The 17,500-nt window shown below is 42.0% G+C and overlaps 1 protein-coding gene across 3 annotated transcripts in view; it reads left to right on the top strand.

Moving 5' to 3' along the window:
* LOC138948880 (uncharacterized) overlaps positions 1-17,500 on the top strand; it is a 102,399-nt gene that overhangs the window by 73,320 nt on the left and 11,579 nt on the right. For all 3 annotated transcript variants that reach the window (XM_070320512.1, XM_070320513.1, XM_070320514.1), the window contains exons 38-49: positions 6,392-6,451; positions 6,888-7,103; positions 7,597-7,653; positions 8,482-8,555; positions 9,796-9,923; positions 10,489-10,583; positions 11,148-11,363; positions 11,743-11,867; positions 13,812-13,936; positions 14,809-14,921; positions 15,789-16,001; positions 16,942-16,986. In XM_070320512.1, coding sequence (XP_070176613.1) covers positions 6,392-6,451; positions 6,888-7,103; positions 7,597-7,653; positions 8,482-8,555; positions 9,796-9,923; positions 10,489-10,583; positions 11,148-11,363; positions 11,743-11,867; positions 13,812-13,936; positions 14,809-14,921; positions 15,789-16,001; positions 16,942-16,986 — 1,467 coding nt within the window. The remainder of the gene's footprint in view (positions 1-6,391; positions 6,452-6,887; positions 7,104-7,596; positions 7,654-8,481; positions 8,556-9,795; positions 9,924-10,488; positions 10,584-11,147; positions 11,364-11,742; positions 11,868-13,811; positions 13,937-14,808; positions 14,922-15,788; positions 16,002-16,941; positions 16,987-17,500) is intronic.

Raw genomic sequence — 17,500 nt, forward strand, 5'->3', positions numbered from 1 at the left:
TTTCTCGGATATTCAGGCTTTGTGTATGTGCAAACTAGAGTTCCAGTGAGGATTCGGTTTGTTTGATTTTGAAGTAATACTGCTATCGAATCTACCGGCAAGTCGTTCTTTGTTGTATCAAAACGTGCGCATTGTATACCATTTTGTAACCACGCTCAATGTTTATACCAACGACCGACTGTGTTTCTGATGTTGCCGTCAGTAAGTACTTAGTCTAAACTGTGTCATAGAGTGAGAATAAGTTTTTGTGTTTGAGATTAGAGCAGTTTTGTTTCGTTAATCCACGCGCCTAATCAGTGCATGCACCGTTTGGCACAGGCACTCGACTCTAGTGCATTTCATCTGTTCTGTTTTTTGTATTGCTTGTTTTGCGTCCCCCCCCCCTCCTTTTTTTGTGACGTGTTTATTCCTGACTTAATGTTGTGACTGTAATTGTGCTTATGTTCTTGCCTGTCTGTATCAGTGTATATGGTTTTGCTTGTTAATTGGTGACAATTTCGTTCAATTTGTAGTCACTCTATTTATTGATTTAAGGTGTCCCAGATAAGAATGGCGGCAGTGCAACATACAGAAGATCTCCACATATTTAGGCTAAATGCTATGTGCAGAATTTGTGGCAGAAGATCAAAGGCAGCGAAGGACAAACATCATACCATTAGGCATTGCAAAAACTATGCATCAGGGTTGTTTCAGTTTCACGGTATTCAAGTTTCTGAAGAAGCTAATGGCACCACTTTCTCAAGTACATTGTGTACAACATGCGCTGTTCGTCTCAGCCAACAAAAAAACCCTAACATTCCACCTCAAGGATTCTCAAAAGCAATGCATAGTAACATTGAAAAAACAAAAGTGATGTGGACACAATACAACTCCAAAGTGGAAGTAGCTGACTGTAGTGTGTGTAAAACGTTTGCCGAACAAATGGCCGGTTGTCTTAAAAAAAAAAAAAAAGCCAGTGAAAAAGCTGCTAGTCCGCAAAGAAAAAGCACATGTGTTGACAGTACTGATGCCTGTACAAGCACTTCTATTGTTGAAACCTTTCAGCCACAGTGTTCTTCAACACCTGAAACAAAAACCGCAAGCCGTGTGGTCAAAAAACGTCTGTTCGACCTGCTGACATCTCGCAAGGGTACGACTCAGAGTCAGAGTGATGTAAGTACTAACAATGACACAGTCGTCGTGTCAGCTGCTTCAACATCATTTCAAACCCAAGCCCCAGCAGAATCAAACGATAACACACCTGTAGCAAAGTCTGTATCTCAGTCACAGAAAGCAACAGATACTAACACTGTTTTGTCAAAAAACAAACCACAAACCCAACTCCGCCCAATAGAACAGTTGCAAGCACCTTTGACAAAAAAAGAGGAAGAGTATTTAACTGGCTTAGTTAGGGTGAAACTGGCACAGTCAGATGACAAGAAGACGTTGATATGTAAGACAAAAGCACAGCCACTTGTCCTAAAGAAAATTGTGAGAGCGAAAAAGTCATCAGCGCTAGTTTCTACTCCAATGAGGAAGAGAAGAGCAAAGGAAATTGCCAACTTGAGAAAAGAAATTTCCGGTTCCACGGAAGCTGACATAATAAAACAACAAAGCACTGAACTCAAGCACACTACAAAGCGCAAAAGGGATGACATTCTGAAAACAGCTGGGTTGGGACAGGCACGCGTCTCTTCAAAATCAGCAGCTCAAATTAGAGCAAAACTGTCACTTAGCTGGGCAAAACAAAGGCAGTTGCGAAAATTAAACAAGGCAATGGGAATAAAAATGGAGTGTGAGAAAAAGGAGAGGGAATTTCAGGAGGGAGTGCTTTGTGGGAAAATAGAAGTTTACACATTACATCTCTCATGCATCAACAAAGCGACAAAGAAAGAGGAAGTTAGGGGCATTCCCGTGTCTTCTATTGTCAGCTGGCCCAAGTTTGTAACGGATCTCTTAGACCAGTACGACAAGAAGAACATGCTAACATGGCATAACAACACCTTGCCAGAAAATGAAATTTGGGTTAAAATCGGGGGTGACCATGGAGGGGGGAGTTTTAAAGTTGTTCTTGAAGTAGCAAATCTCCACAATCCAAATGCGAACTCAAAGTTGGTTGTGATGACTGAAGCCAAAGATTGTGCTGAAAACCTTGAAAAGATTTTAGGCAGCACTATTAAAGAGGGAGTTAGTGCTGTCAACGGCATGATGTGGAAAGGAAAAAGGCTGCGAGTGTTTATGTTTGGGGATTATGATTTCCAGTCAAAAATGTATGGACTGTCAGGAGCCCAGAGTAGTTATCCATGTCTTTGGTGCAAGACTTCCAAAACGCAAATGCAATGGAGTCCAAGAGAAAAAGCCCCCAAAAGAACGTTAAGAAACATGAAAGAAGACCTCATAGGGTACCAAGAATCTGGCAGTGACAAAAAACATGCCAAAGACCACTACAACGTCATTCGTGCTCCAATATGGGACGTCAAAGTGAGTCATGTAGTGCCGCCTTACCTTCATTTGCTCCTTGGTGTTGTGAACAAACACCACGATCTTCTTGCAAATGAGTGTCACCAGCTTGACAAGCAAATAGCAGATGCCCTTTCTAAAATAAAACTGAGTGAAGAGCGTTTGGTGGTGATTGACAACACTACCGAAGCATTCAGAAGGTGTGTCAGAAAAATGTATAATCTCCGAGAAAAAGGGAAACTTAATCTGAAAACGTTTCCAGTCTTCGACAGATCTGAAGGACCAACAGTTGCAGGGGTTACTGAGATTTTGAATAAGCATAGCATAACACCTCAGGCCTTTTTTGGTGGTAGCTTCAATGGGAATCACTGCAACAAATACATTAAAGATGAAGTGATTACTGCCGTAGCAGACAGCGTAGAAAGAAGGGCATTTATCCTGACAGATGATTATGGCGTGCACACCCTTGCAGGTCAAATCAAAGACAAACACACCCGTTTGAACAGTCTTTACTCCAGTGTGCACAGGCTTGTGTCACACACAAAACCAGTTGGGAAAGATGACCTTCCTGGCATCCAAGTAGCTATTTCTGAATACATGGAGTTCTACAGAGGTAACGTGTGCCTTGACAACGTTAATGTCATCCCAAAGCAGCACATACTTGAAGCACATTGTGTAGAGTTTATGGACAGGTGGGGGATGGGGCTTGGTTTGATGGGTGAACAGGGCGGCGAAAAAATACATTCTGACGTCAACAATTTGAAAAGGAGAGTTTGGGGCATGAAAAACAAGGGACAGCAACTTTGCCAGTTAATGAAAGAGCAACAAATTAAGACCTCACCGATGCTGCTTGACACCCCGCCAAAAACAAAATCCTAAACAAGAATGATAAAAAGTCATTGAGGCCTTTAGCATATTGACACAATAACAGCTCTAAAACATTGTTTTTTGTTGTTTGTTTTTCTTCTAAAATTGTACATATTGTTTTTTTTCTTCTTCTAACAATGTACATTGTGTTTTTGTTTTGTTTTTCTTTCTAAAAATGTACATAGTGTGTGTGTGTGTGTGTGTGTGTGTGTGTGTGTGTGTGTGTGTGTGTGTGTTCATATGCGTGTGAGGGAATGTGATCCCGCGTAAAGAGTGTGTTTACACTCACATTTGAACCGTTTAGTTTGAAATTACACCCACTCTATTCCATTACAATGCACGTCATCTTTTTTTTCTTCAGCATCTCAGAGAAATAACAACCCCAACTGTTGTTGTGTTGTTTTGTTTCGTTTTGTCTGTTCTGTTTTGTTTGCGATAATGAAACAAACGTTAAATTGTCGTCGGATCGACGAGTTTTCTTTCCTGTGGTATATATATACAAGTTTGTGAGAACAATACGAGTGAAAAACTGTGTTGAAAAACTTTCAAATCGACTTGTGTGCTGCTATTGGATTACTGACCAACAGTACGTTGCAGGGTCAGGTAGGCTTTTTGTTTTCTTCACATGCAGCTAACAATTTGCATGAACATGTATTGAAAGACCGTTTTTTCTTTCTTTTATATTACAGGCATTAATTGCACTATTTTGAATTATATAAACGCAAAACAAATTTCACATGCGCACCATACGCATGCCTATAATATGTTTTTAAATACGACATTAATTAGTGTTCTTTTTTTGTGGCACATTTAGGATGTTTTGTTTACTGTGTTGTCTTCTGCCGTCTTACATACTGTGCCGTTCCTGTTTCTTTAAATGCAACATGCACATGTTTTTCAGAGTGTAAAGAGTGGCATAATTATATACTTGAGGAGCAAACACTTTTTCTAATTCTCTCATTTACCCTTTCTTCTGTCTTGAAAATTGTGGCATGTTTTGTTTCATACTATTGACATACATGTATTATCCGCCTATGTGTTGTCGGGGTATAATATCATGTGGCACTTCGCGCGGATTTGGGTGAGCGCGCGCGAGCTACGTTTTTTGAGTCACTTGAGAAAAAGTGACTCTATGTAATCGGTCAGTGTTAGTCTGTCCGGCCGGCCGGCCGTCCGTAGACACCACCTTAACGTTGGACTTTTCTCGGAAACCATCAAAGCGATCGGGCTCATATTTTGTTTAGTCGTGACCTCCAATGACCTCTACACTTTAACGATGGTTTCGTTGACCTTTGACCTTTTTCAAGGTCACAGGTCAGCGTCAAAGGAAAAAGTAGACATTTTATATCTTTGACAGGAAACTATCAAAGCGATCGGGCTCATATTTTGTTTAGTCGTGACCTCCAATGACCTCTACACTTTAACGATGGTTTCGTTGACCTTTGACCTTTTTCAAGGTCACAGGTCAGCGTCAAAGGAAAAATTAGACATTTTATATCTTTGACAAAGTTCTTCGGATGTGATTGAAACTTTGTAGGATTATTCTTTACATCAAAGTATTTACATCTGTAGCCTTTTACGAACGTTATCAGAAAAACAAGGGAGATAACTAGCCTTTTCTGTTCGGCAACACACAACTTAACGTTGGGCTTTTCTCGGAAACTATAAAAGTGACCGGGCTCAAATTTTATGTGAACGTGACTCATTGTGTTGTGAATAGCAATTTCTTCCTGTCCATCTGATGCCTCATATAATATTCAGAACTGCGAAAGTGACTCGATCGAGCGTTTGCTCTTCTTGTTTTTCTCCTGTGGTATATTATATATACAAGTTTGTGAGACTTGTATAGGAGGGCCGTGAGGTAAGCTTTTTTGTTTTATTCACATGCAGCTAACACTGTAACATGAACAGTTTTCTTTCTTATATGTTACTGACATTATCTACACTATTTTGAATTATATACTTATATAAACGCAAAACAAATTTTACATGCGCACCATCAATGACTTCTACTAGTAGTCCTTGGCATAATATGTATGTAAATATACGACTGTATATACTCTACTGTTTGTATATATTTCGTAAAGTGTTGTATATATGTATTATGTACTTGGGGATTACCTTTGTCTTTATCTTTCATTATTTTGTGTTCTTTTATTGTGGCACATTTAGGATGTTTTGTTTACTGCGTTGTTTCAAGGTGTTTCATTAAATGCAGCATGCACATTTTTTTTCAGAGTGCAAAGAGTCGCATAATTATATACTTGGGGGGGGGGGGGGGGGGAACACACTTTTTCTAATTCTCTCATGTATCCTTTCTTCTGTCTTGTGAATTGTGGCATGCATTGCAATAAATACAACTAAACACACTAAAAACATCAGTTCCGAAATAGGCAATATCTCTGTGGCCACCACACACTCAGAACGACTGCTAGTGCTATCTCTCTGCTCGACTGCTATCTCTCTGCTCGCGGCATCCAGGTTATCAACACAGCATAACAGAGAGCTGGGGCCACGCACGCTAGCGCTGCAGACAAAGAAGAGTGCAGGTCTGGCCCTATATATTTCAGGCGCCAGTGTGGGCGGAAGGGGTTGGAGGAAGGAAAGGGTAAATAGGCAGGAGGAGAGTGGTACTGCCGGTTATTTTTAGCTGGTGGCAGCCTGGCAGAGAGTACCTCACACGGAACACAGTGTAGTACGTATGTATGCTGTGTATCGTCATTGTCGTGGAATTTTGGCATATCTTGATTCTAGGCGATCTAACATTTTTGTGCTTCAGACTAAGTAAATCATTCTCCATGAGAAATAGTCTCTTAAATACGATTGACAATAATGATTTAACATTCTTCTCCTGAATAGCTGTTGAAAACGAGTTACGTCAAAATTCCACGACAACGTCAGTATATGTTGTTTGTTTACTTCAAAGACTACTAGATCACGGTGCTTTTGAATGTTCGTCTTGTTTTTTTGTTACTAAATTTATTGCATGTACATGTTTATCTTAAATATTTAGTCAGGAGAAAGTATTGCTTAGTCCCTAGAAAGTTGAATTATAGCTGTTTGTGTTTCTGTCGGTTTTTTCCAGAGCCATACCCAGTCCCAGAAGAAATTGACCTAACAATTGGCACACATGAGATTCAGATTGGTACGTAAAGTAAAAATACCCTTCCTATAGAGATTTCGGGTGTGTGTGTGTGTGTGTGTGTGTGTGTGTGTGTGTGTGTGTGTGTGTGCCTGTGTGTGTGTGTGTGTGTCTTTTGACAGGACTTAGAAGGACCAATGTTGTCTTAGCACATCAAATTGTCCCCCTTGATGCGCAAGGATTGTGATAAGGTTGCCTCCCTTTATTTGCAGTAATCATCATATACAGACAGCACATACACCCCCCCTCCCCCCACACATACACACACACACACACACACATCCAGGATAGATTGTACCAACATATGACAGCCATGCTTCAACGAGTAGTGGCCCTTGATGCACACAAGTTATGCTTAGATTGCTTCCCTTGAGCTATGTCAATCTTCATGATGTTTACTAAGAACTTATTGTTAATTTCATAACCCTCAATGTTTCAGCCTTGATGAAGGTTGTTTGGTTGGACGACGACTTTGCGGTGACCTACTGGTGTTTGGATGCTGCTAGTGGCGACCCCTGGTGTCAGCACAGGGCGGCAGTGTCTGTGTTGTCACGACATCAGAGAGGGGGGGAAGTTGCCAGTTTACCACTGTATCTGCGGTCTGTTGTTGCTGATGTGTGCGCCTCCTCTCAGAATTTCTCCAACATTGGTGGAGGTACAATGTTATTTATTTTATGTTGTTTTCGTTGGGTGTTTTTTTCCTGAGGGCAAAGTCGACTTATCTTTTAGAAGAAGTGAGAGAGATTTTTTTTTTTTTTTTGGGGGGGGGGGGGGGGGGAGGGAATTGATTGATTTTATTGAAAGTATTTTTAAACATTTTGTTATGTCTGTCGGGAAAGATGCATCCTGGTTTGAAATAAGGATTCAGATTTATTTTGTTTCATTTGCCTGCCCAGATGGCAACCTTTCACGAGAATTGATAAGAAATCTTTAATGTTTGACTTGAAAAAAGTTTCAAGCGCATTCATGCAAAAAAAGTGTTTTTCTGAAGGTGAGCGGTGAGATATTGGCTATACTTTTGACTCCACAGGGTCCCCTGTGTTTTTGAATGATTAAAAAGTCTGTGGAAAATTTGCTCAAAGTGTCCTAGCTACCTTTTCAGATAATTTATTTTTTTAAACACATTCCCTTTTATATCATTTTAACAGAGCCGTGTGAGATTCCAAGCAGTCTTGTGTCTGCAGTTGAAAATGACAGTACAGAAAGTAAGTAAAAATAAGCACATAGAGAATGATTCTTTTACTTCTATTCTTAATGACAATAGATGGTTGAACAAAATGGCAATTTTCACAGGATAACTTATTTGGTCTTGTTAATTTAACGATGCAATGGGCTGATAAGATAAGATTACCTTGCAATCATGTGTTTGTGTGTGTGTGTGTGTGTGTGTGTGTGTGTGTGTGTGTGTGTGTGTGTGTGTGTGTGTGTGTGTGTGTGTGTGTGTGTGTGTATGTTTGTGTGTGTGTGTGCATGTGTATGTTTGCGTGCGTGCGTGCATGCGTACGTGCGTGTGTGCGTGAGAAACATTTTTGCTATTGTCAAATGTTGTAAGTATATTATTGCTTATAAGTGTTTTTCTTCTGTATGTGGGCTTGGGCGGGGATGTAGCTCAGTCGGTAGCGCGCTGGATTTGTATCCAGTTGGCCTCTGTCAGCGTGAGTTCGTCCCCACGTTGGGCGAGAGATTTATTTCTCAGAGTCAACTTTGTGTGCAGACTCTCCTCGGTGTCCGAACACCCCCGTGTGTACACGCAAGCACAAGACCAAGTGCGCACGAAAAAGATCCTGTAATCCATGTCAGAGTTCGGTGGGTTATAGAAACACGAAAATACCCAGCATGCTTCCTCCGAAAACGGCGTATGGCTGCCTAAATGGCGGGGTAAAAAACGGTCATACACGTAAAATTCCACTCGTGCAAAAAACACGAGTGTACGTGGGAGTTTCAGCCCACGAACGCAGAAGAAGAAGAAGAAGAAGTATGTGGGCTTATGAGGTTTTGAGTGGTTGTCTTTACATAACACTTTGCTGCTTTAGTTTCAGCTTCGTTCTCCGTGATCCAGTGTGCTGAACAGTTCATACCCACAGCTGCTGATTTCAACATGGAACAGGTGAATTGCTGGCGTATCTGGAAGTGTTTGTTTGAGCATATAATCGTAAATGCTCATGCTTGTGGTGTGCCGTGTATATAAGCACATATAGGTGCATCAGCTGAGTGTGTGTGTCACAGATTATGCAGGAATGAAAGCGCATATCCAGTCCAGAAAGCAGCACATTGGAAACTGCATGGCTGTTTCTTTACTGAGGTTCAACAAAATGTTTCTTTCTAATTATTTTTGTATGTGTTTTGATTTCATTTTTCCTAAAAAAAAAAATTTGAAAAACACCTTGCTAGATGCAACAACAACAACAACAACAACAACAACAACAACAACAACAACATGACAAGATCTCTTAGGTTTGTTTCTTTTCTCCATGGCCTTCACAGCCTCTTACTCAGTTCATTTTCCTCAATTACCAAGGTATTGTGCCCCCCCCCCTCCTCCCCCACTACATATTTTCACACCCCTTGGATCCTGCTGTTGAAAAGGTCCACGTTTCATGCATGGTTAAAGTTGCAAGATGATTGTTAAGGCGGTCCTTCATTGAGCCTGAAGTCCACTTCACGAAGACTTTGCGAAGTCTTTTTACCGAAAAGTCAGTGCTAAAGCTTCGTGCGGCCAGCTTCGTGAAGCCATAGACCAAATAGCCTGGACCGCCAACTCGTCACATGACCCTTCGAGGATATGACTCTCGACTTTCAGGGGCGCGTCGCGTCCGGTTTGAAAGGCCAGCGATTCGAAGACGGTGAAAAGAAAGCACGCTCCAGTTATTTGTGACAATGGGAGGTGACAATGAACTGGATTTTCCAAAACTCCAAACTAAACTTAACAAAACTCATCGAAAAACATGTTCCATGTGCACTTTTGCTGAGTTTATTTTAGCATTTTCGGAACTTACCTTGGCAACTTCGTCCATGTTTACAATCGACACCGGATATCACGTCCCCCTGATTTCTGAAAGGCTTGTAAGCGTAGGTTCCTAAATGCGAGAGGCCGCTACCTCGTAATAGAGAGAAAGAGCGGAGAGAGAGCTAGTTGGCGGTCCAGGATAAAAGGTCTATGGTGAAGCATACTTCACGTAGTCGACTTCGCCAAGTTAAGCACAGGCTTTAGTGGTAGGAACTGATTTCATATCGAAGACTTTCTAAAGTAATTTCGACATTTTGTCTCAGCAAAAGATCTGCACTCTACAAGCACATGATGAACGCAAGACTGCAGAAAGCTATTAAGACTTTTTACCTGTGTTCAGTTCTCAGGTGTGTGGCACACGGTGAGTCAGACGCAACACAGGTGGGGTAACAATACCTGGCAGTCACTCGTCCGCAGTGTTGTTGTCCAGGATGATGGGAGCGCTGTCATGGCTTTCACTGGACGCCCGTAAGTTTGTATTCCTGATGTTGCTTTATACATTTTATTTTTGAATGCTTATTTTGTCTTGTCTGTATGTTGGGCATATTTTATTGGTATAGAATAGATCCTCAATAAAAAAAATTCAGCTACAAATGATTGTAGAAAGCATAACATTGGTTGGTACCTACGATGGAAGGACACCCTTGGGACACCAGAGTCCCTTCGTTGCAGGTGGCCTGTCATGACGAGTATGCTTTAGTATAGATAATAAACAAAGTGACAACAGAAGGTGTCCTTTCAAGGGAGGTGTACGCTCATTGGAGGGGCCTCACATCACAGGTACCATTGTATTACATTGGTACCTGAGATGAAAGAACACCCTTGGGAACAGCCAAACAGCAATTTTTCTTTTTGTGTACTCATGCTGAGGCAATAAAACAAATCTGTCTTTGTGTGCAATGGTAGTACTGAGGGTAACATTTAGAATACTTTCACAACAAAGGTTAAGCACAAAGAATGAGCGAGGAAAGATTATGATGAAAGAAGGAGAGAAAGAACAACTGAAACGTTGAGCTTGCCATTTCAATTTCAGTCCGTCTGAAAATCACTGCATGCCTATGGAGGTGAAAGGTCTGAATCTGACTGATCAGATGGGACAGTGGACTTACACGGAAGGCTCAGACACAGGTCAGACTTAATACTACATGTGTTCTATACTTTAGTCTGAATCCTATGCAAGATCTTGTTTAAATGCATTGATCATTGCGCAGTATCAACAAGGAAACTTGTATTTTCTTCTGCCACAGCCGTCTTTGTTCTATTGTTTGTCATGGTGTGTAGCTTCAGATGTGTCCCGCAGCACAGAAACAGTAAACAGAATACACATATATATGTTTTCTAATGCGGCATTCATTAGAGAGAGAGAGAGAGAGAGAGAGAGAGAGAGAGAGAGAGATAGTGGCTGTTTGCGTGTGTGTGTGTGTGTGTGTACATGCATGTGTGCATGCATGTTTGTGTCCTTGCGTGCGTGCGTGTGTGATGTGTGTGTGCGTGCCTGTGTGAAGTGCGTATGTGTGTTTGTGTGCGTGTCTACTTGTGTGCGTGCGCATGCATGTGTGTGTGTATTTGTGTGTGTGAGTGTGTGTATGTGTGTGATAGAATAGAGGTTGGAGAGCTAGGACACAGAAAAAGGCAAAATAACACACTATCATTTTCATTCCTTTATTTGCACATTCTCCCTTGAATTTTCAGTTTCAGTCAAAGTGATGTGGACAGACTACAACAGCTCAGCTGTGCTGTACACCTGCTGGGGACAGGTGAGAGAGGATGGACTGTGCAACACCGCAGACTTACAGGTGGAATTCCTTTCACGCACCACTGAGCTTGCCAATGAGGCCGAAGAAGTTCTGCAAGGCAAGCTGACCGGTCTGTGTGTAGCCCAGAAAGATATGGTGAATGTCACCACAGGTAAGACTTTACCAAGGTTTCAAGGTTTTATTTTCGGCTTTAGGCCCATAGGGCGTTTAAGCAAACAAAAATACACAATTAAGTCACACGCACACCGTTACAGTGAAAAACCCTTTAAAGACCTAAAAGGCCAATTATGTGAAACATTGTTTCTCTGATCTAATAGGAAGCGATGGAGGGGAGAGAGGCCGGCCGGGATATGAAATGAGATTATAGAAGGCACGGCGAGTAATTTTTGCGCACCACAAAAAGATTTGGCAAACATTGCCATAAGTAGAGATTTGTATCCATAATATTTTGTACTGTGGCAATGGTTAGTGGTGTCTTGAACTGGATCCATTGTCCAACATCAAAATATTTACATGTACTATAATTGCAGGCCTGTGTCAGATTACAAAGGACCTTGAGCTTCTTGTAGGGTCAGGGTCAGATGACAACACGGAGACCTTGACCTCTTGCAAGGTCAAGGACATTCCCCTGGAGCAGAACTTTACCATCGTTCAGGTACCCCAACATTTTTTTTCTTCTCTGCCTCTGCGCCCCCTCTTCGTCTCCACTTCCCCTCCTCCTCCCTCTCCTTCTTTCTCATCTTATTATCTTGTTTGTATTGAAGTTCTATAAAAGATAGACTGCTCATGTTCCAAAATTCAGAATCTAAAGAAAAAGGAGTTGTAGGTTATTGAAATGTTTCATTTTTGACAAAACAAAACGTTACATTTACAGTACGTCAACCCAGCGGCCTTTTAAGTAAACAGACAAACACTTACGGTACAAATAATGGACTTATCTCAAAATCGTCGTTGGATCGCACCGGCACGGTGGCCTAGTGGTAAGGCGTCCGCCCCGTGATCGGGAGGTCGTGGGTTCGAACCCCGGCCGGGTCATACCTAAGACTTTAAAATTGGCAATCTAGTGGCTGCTCCGCCTGGCGTCTGGCATTATGGGGTTAGTGCTAGGACTGGTTGGTCCGGTGTCAGAATAATGTGACTGGGTGAGACATGAAGCCTGTGCTGCGACTTCTGTCTTGTGTGTGGCGCACGTTATATGTCAAAGCAGCACCGCCCTGATATGGCCCTTCGTGGTCGGCTGGGCGTTAAGCAAACAAACAAAGAAAGAAAGAAAGTCGTTGGATCTCGCATACAAGAGGTAATATGTCTGTCTACTTAAGAGACTACTGGTTCGACATACTGTAAATGTAAAGTTTTGTTTTTAAAAATAATTAAATGTTCCAATCACCTAAAATTCTTTTTTTTTTGGTATTCTTGTTTGTATTGTCTTGTATTCCTCCAACTGCTTCTCCTTCTCCCTCTTCTGTTCCCCTCCCCCCTTGTCATTCTTTTTCTCCTCTTCGTTCTCCTTCATCGTCTTCTTCTTCATCATCTTCTCTATCTTCATTTTCTCTTTTGTATTTTTCCTCTTCTTCTTCTTCTTCTTCTTCTTCTTCTTCTTCTGCGTTCGTGGGCTGAAACTCCCACGTACACTCGTGTTTTTTGTACGAGTGGAATTTTACGTGTATGCCCGATTTTACCCTGCCATTAAGGCAGCCATACGCCGCTTTCGGAGGAAGCATGCTGGGTATTTTTGTGTTTCTATAACCCACCGAACTCTGACATGGATTACAGGATCTTTTTCGTGCGCACTTGGTCTTGTGCTTGCGTGTACACACGAAGGGGGATAAGCCACTAAGCAGGTCTGCACATAAGTTGACCTGGGAGATCGGAAAAATCTCCACACTTAACCCACCAGACGGCCGCGGCCGGGATTCGAACACTCGACCTTCCGATTAAGAGGCCGACGTCTTACCACCCCGCCACAACGCCCGTCTCATTTTTCCTCTTTATACTTCCTCCTCCTCTTTCTTTTCTTTCCCATCCTTCTTCTTTTTCAACTTTTCTTTCTTATTTAGCTTCTTTTTCATTGTCATATATATCCTTCTCATCTTCCTCGATCCTTGTTGTGTATCAGTGTTGCAACCCATTGTACAGAAAAGATAATGTAGCTGTACTAGGCCACTGACGGAAAGCGACTTGACCAAGCTGTCAACCTTTCACACAAAGAACCTCTGGAGAATCCTGCGAATCTTCTGGCCCAACACCATCTCAAACCAACAGCTACTTGCCCAGTGCAATCAAGAGAGCATGGAGACCATCGTCACGAGAAGGCGGTGTAAATGGATTGGGCATGTCATGGGAAGAGTGCGGGATAACATCACCAGGACTGCCCTCCACTGGACACCAGAAGAGAAGCGCAAGAGAGGCTGATCCAAGAACACCTTGTGACGAACGGTAGAAGGAGAACTGAAGATCCATAAACATACGTGGGGAACCCTCCAGAGACTCGCCCAGGTTCTTCGTTGCTGCCCTACATGGTAGTAAGTAAGTAACTAGGCCACAAAGCCACCAAGCACAACAATCCTTGTGTTATAGGAACACTGAATTATGTTCACAGATGACAGGCATATGGTATGAGATATCACGCACACGCTTCACCTTCAACACCATGGAGTCGGTCATCTCTGTCTACCACTACAACCCCGAGAAGGACTACATGGATGGACTCTTCATCGGAACTCTGTGAGTGAACATTGGCGCATTCTGTTGTAAATGTGTCTCTGTTCATTAGTTCATCTTCCATGGGATTTAATTGCTTCTAGCTTTCCAGTAACTGGCATCAAACCGTCAGGAAAGGGCATCCTTGAGGCAACATATATATTCCAATGTGTCTATGTCGAGAAATCATGTGACGATTGCATTTGAGATCGTAGGTAAAACTACCTATATTAAAGTGTATTAGTATTACGGACGGGCTTATGATCTAGGGCCCATGGCCTTTCACAATGCCCCATCGTTGTTCTTGGGCCTTTTTCATATAATTTAGGTCTGTTTTTGCGCGTTATTTTTGCATACTATCAATCAAATCCATGAACTAGCTTATAGCACATCCATATCTGCAGAGAGCCATCATGGTTGTTAGGTGTCATTTCATCTAGTAGGTCTTCACATTACAAGGATTGTCAGCCGAAGATACTCATGTTGAAATGACACTCTGGACCAGCCAAAGGTGTCCCTCCTTTGCAGGTGTACTTTAATGGTAGGTATATTTTTGTTTTGTATACAGACTACTGGGTAGCGACACATGTCTTGTAATTAAGAGCTGTATTGTTAACTGGAAGGTTTCCTGGACTAGATGTCGTATGCTGGTACCTGCGACGTGAGACCCATCTCAGGAGAGGACGCCTCCCGTGAAAGGACACATTCTGTAGCCCGTTTGTCCATTTACTTGGCCAATATGTACCTATCATACAGGCCACCTGCAATGTAGGGACACGTTCCAAGGGCGCCCTTTCATCACAGGTACCACTGTAGTAATATTTGTGCAACATGAAATGTTGCTTTCATTGTGTAACTGTGAACTGAATGATGTTTACGATACGATGTTCACACAGTCATGATCAGTGCCAGAGTCCACTGAAGAGCACGACCAAGAAGAAGTTTCCTGAGGGATCTGACGCCATTATAGAGGGCAGGATACAGGCAGGGGAGAGCATCTTTCCCTGGAGTAAGTTCCCCTGCTGTCTCATTGCATATGCCTATATTTTTCCCTTTTTTTCTGGTTAGAGATCGAGTGGGCGAAGGGGGGGTGGGGGGGTTGGGGGTTGCTTTCTGTTTGCTTATTTGTTTGTCTTGATACTGATAGCCTAGATAGCCTCTATGCCAACTGTGACAATATACTGATAGACTAGATAGCCTCTATGCCAACTGTGACAATATACTGATAGACTAGATAGCCTCTATGCCAACTGTGACAATATACTGATAGACTAGATAGCCTCTATGCCAACTGTGACAATATACTGATAGACTAGATAGCCTCTATGCCAACTGTGACAATATACTGATAGACTAGATAGCCTCTATGCCAACTGTGACAATATACTGATAGACTAGATAGCCTCTATGCTAACTGTGACAATATACTGATAGACTAGATAGCCTCTATGCCAACTGTGACAATATACTGATAGCCTAGATAGCCTCTATGCCAACTGTGACAATATTTTCATACCAAAAAAAGAGTTAGCAAGCAAATGGGAAAACACCCCTTCAAATTTGAATCTTAATGAGAAACGACACCAACCAAACAAACCAATACGTCTCTTCCCGCGGCTCTCTCTTCCAAAGAGAACTGTCTTGATCAAAACTAGGTTCAAGAAAATGTCATCTTGCGCATAATATGGCATCACAATACGATTCTGTCACTTTTTCTACATGTCTCCGGAGGAACTGAACAGAATATTTGAGAACAAATTTTGTCTCCGTGACTTCCTCACATCAGCAGTAGAAAATTACTAAAAAGTCACCGCCAGGCTCTGCATAAATTGGTATTGTATATCATTAATCAGCCTGGCTAGCTCTTCTTGTGCAGTCACATTCAACATCATGTACTTTGATGGAGAGTTCATGCTTCACATGGCGTGTTACCTTGAGAACGAGGACGGTACTTGCCCTCGGGACAAGATGGAGATCACACTCCTCGGAAGGTCGCGACGACTGGACAAGCAAATGGAGGACAGGCTGGAGGGTCTGCTGAAGAGTGTGTGTCTGACGCCCGATGACATGGTTCCCACCAAAGAAATAGGTAATGCAAAATCTGATATACAAAGGGAAGTTAGCTGCGCTCTAAATGCATATGACATGTGTAACAGAGTAAGTGAGATTTGTTCCGAACCTTTTAATTACATGTTGTCACACTCCTTAGAAGGTCACCCTTTTTTTTTTATTAAAAAGGTAATGCAAAAGTCAAATCAAAATAAACAAAGGAAAGGAAGAAAGAAAACGGTGAAGGTTTGTTTGAATTGATAAACAAAAAATTAAATGTGATCATGCTAGACAATTGACAAAATAGTCAAAAAGCCTATAGCTCCCAACGTAAGGAATTTGTCAGTACTGTGGTGAAGGTATATAATTGTAGAAACACAAATCAAACGAGACAGGATCTAGTGAGCCTGACTGGTTGATGATTTCACATTTCAACTTACAGTATATACCAGAAGGACCGGCACGGTTGGCCTAGTGGTAAGGCGTCCGCCCCGTGATCGGGAGGTCGTGGGTTCGAACCCCGGCCGGGTCATACCTAAGACTTTAAAATTGGCAATCTAGTGGCTGCTCCGCCTGGCGTCTGGCATTATGGGGTTAGTGCTAGGACTGGTTGGTCCGGTGTCAGAATAATGTGACTGGGTGATCGAGACATGAAGCCTGTGCTGCGACTTCTGTCTTGTGTGTGGCGCACGTTATATGTCAAAGCAGCACCGCCCTGATATGGCGCTTCGTGGTCGGCTGGGCGTTAAGCAAACAAACAAACAAAATATACCAGAAGTGAAATGTTGGTCTGATATGAGTAAGGCAATAATGCTCCATGTCAAACAAAAGTAAAATCATTAAAACAAAAACAAAAAAACAAAGAAATGTATAGATGTTTTTTATTTGTCTAAGAAAATTTTGAAACCTCAACACAGAATGTTGAAACCTACACACAGAATTACGTACTAGCTATCACCAACTTTTCTTGTTGTCCACAGTTGACTGTATGCCTGTGCTGATAGGGCCTGAAGAAGACAGCCATGGTAAGAAGGCTTTGGTCATCTTCTTCTTCTTCTTCTTCTTCTTCTTCTTCTTTTTCTGCGTTAATGGGCTGAAACTCCCATTTGTGTTTTTGCACGAGTGGGTTTTAACATATATGACCGTTTTGTGATTGTTTACAGTTAAACACTTCCAACCATAGTTTTTCGTCAACCTCTGGTTCTTTCTGTGAGCCTGAATGATGGTTAATGAAATGATCAAGAAAACAGGTGTACAGTTTTACCAGATGATTGTGTGTGTGTGTGTGTGTGTGTGTGTGTGTGTGTGTGTGTGTATGTGTGTGTACATGTGTGCGTGCGTGCGTGTGTGTGTGTGTATGTGTGTGTGCGTGTGTGTTTGTCTGTGTGTGTGTATGTGCATGGTTGTAGTTGTAACAAAGATTAATTGCCAATAATGAGCTAGTATATCCATGTAGATCTTTCTTGTTCTGTCTGCATAGCTTTCTGTATGGATTGCACTGATTTTATTTGTCCTTCTTCTTCTTCTTCTTCTTCTTCT

Source organism: Littorina saxatilis, linkage group LG15, assembly GCF_037325665.1.
Source record: "Littorina saxatilis isolate snail1 linkage group LG15, US_GU_Lsax_2.0, whole genome shotgun sequence".
In the NCBI taxonomy this organism is placed as follows: domain Eukaryota; kingdom Metazoa; phylum Mollusca; class Gastropoda; order Littorinimorpha; family Littorinidae; genus Littorina; species Littorina saxatilis.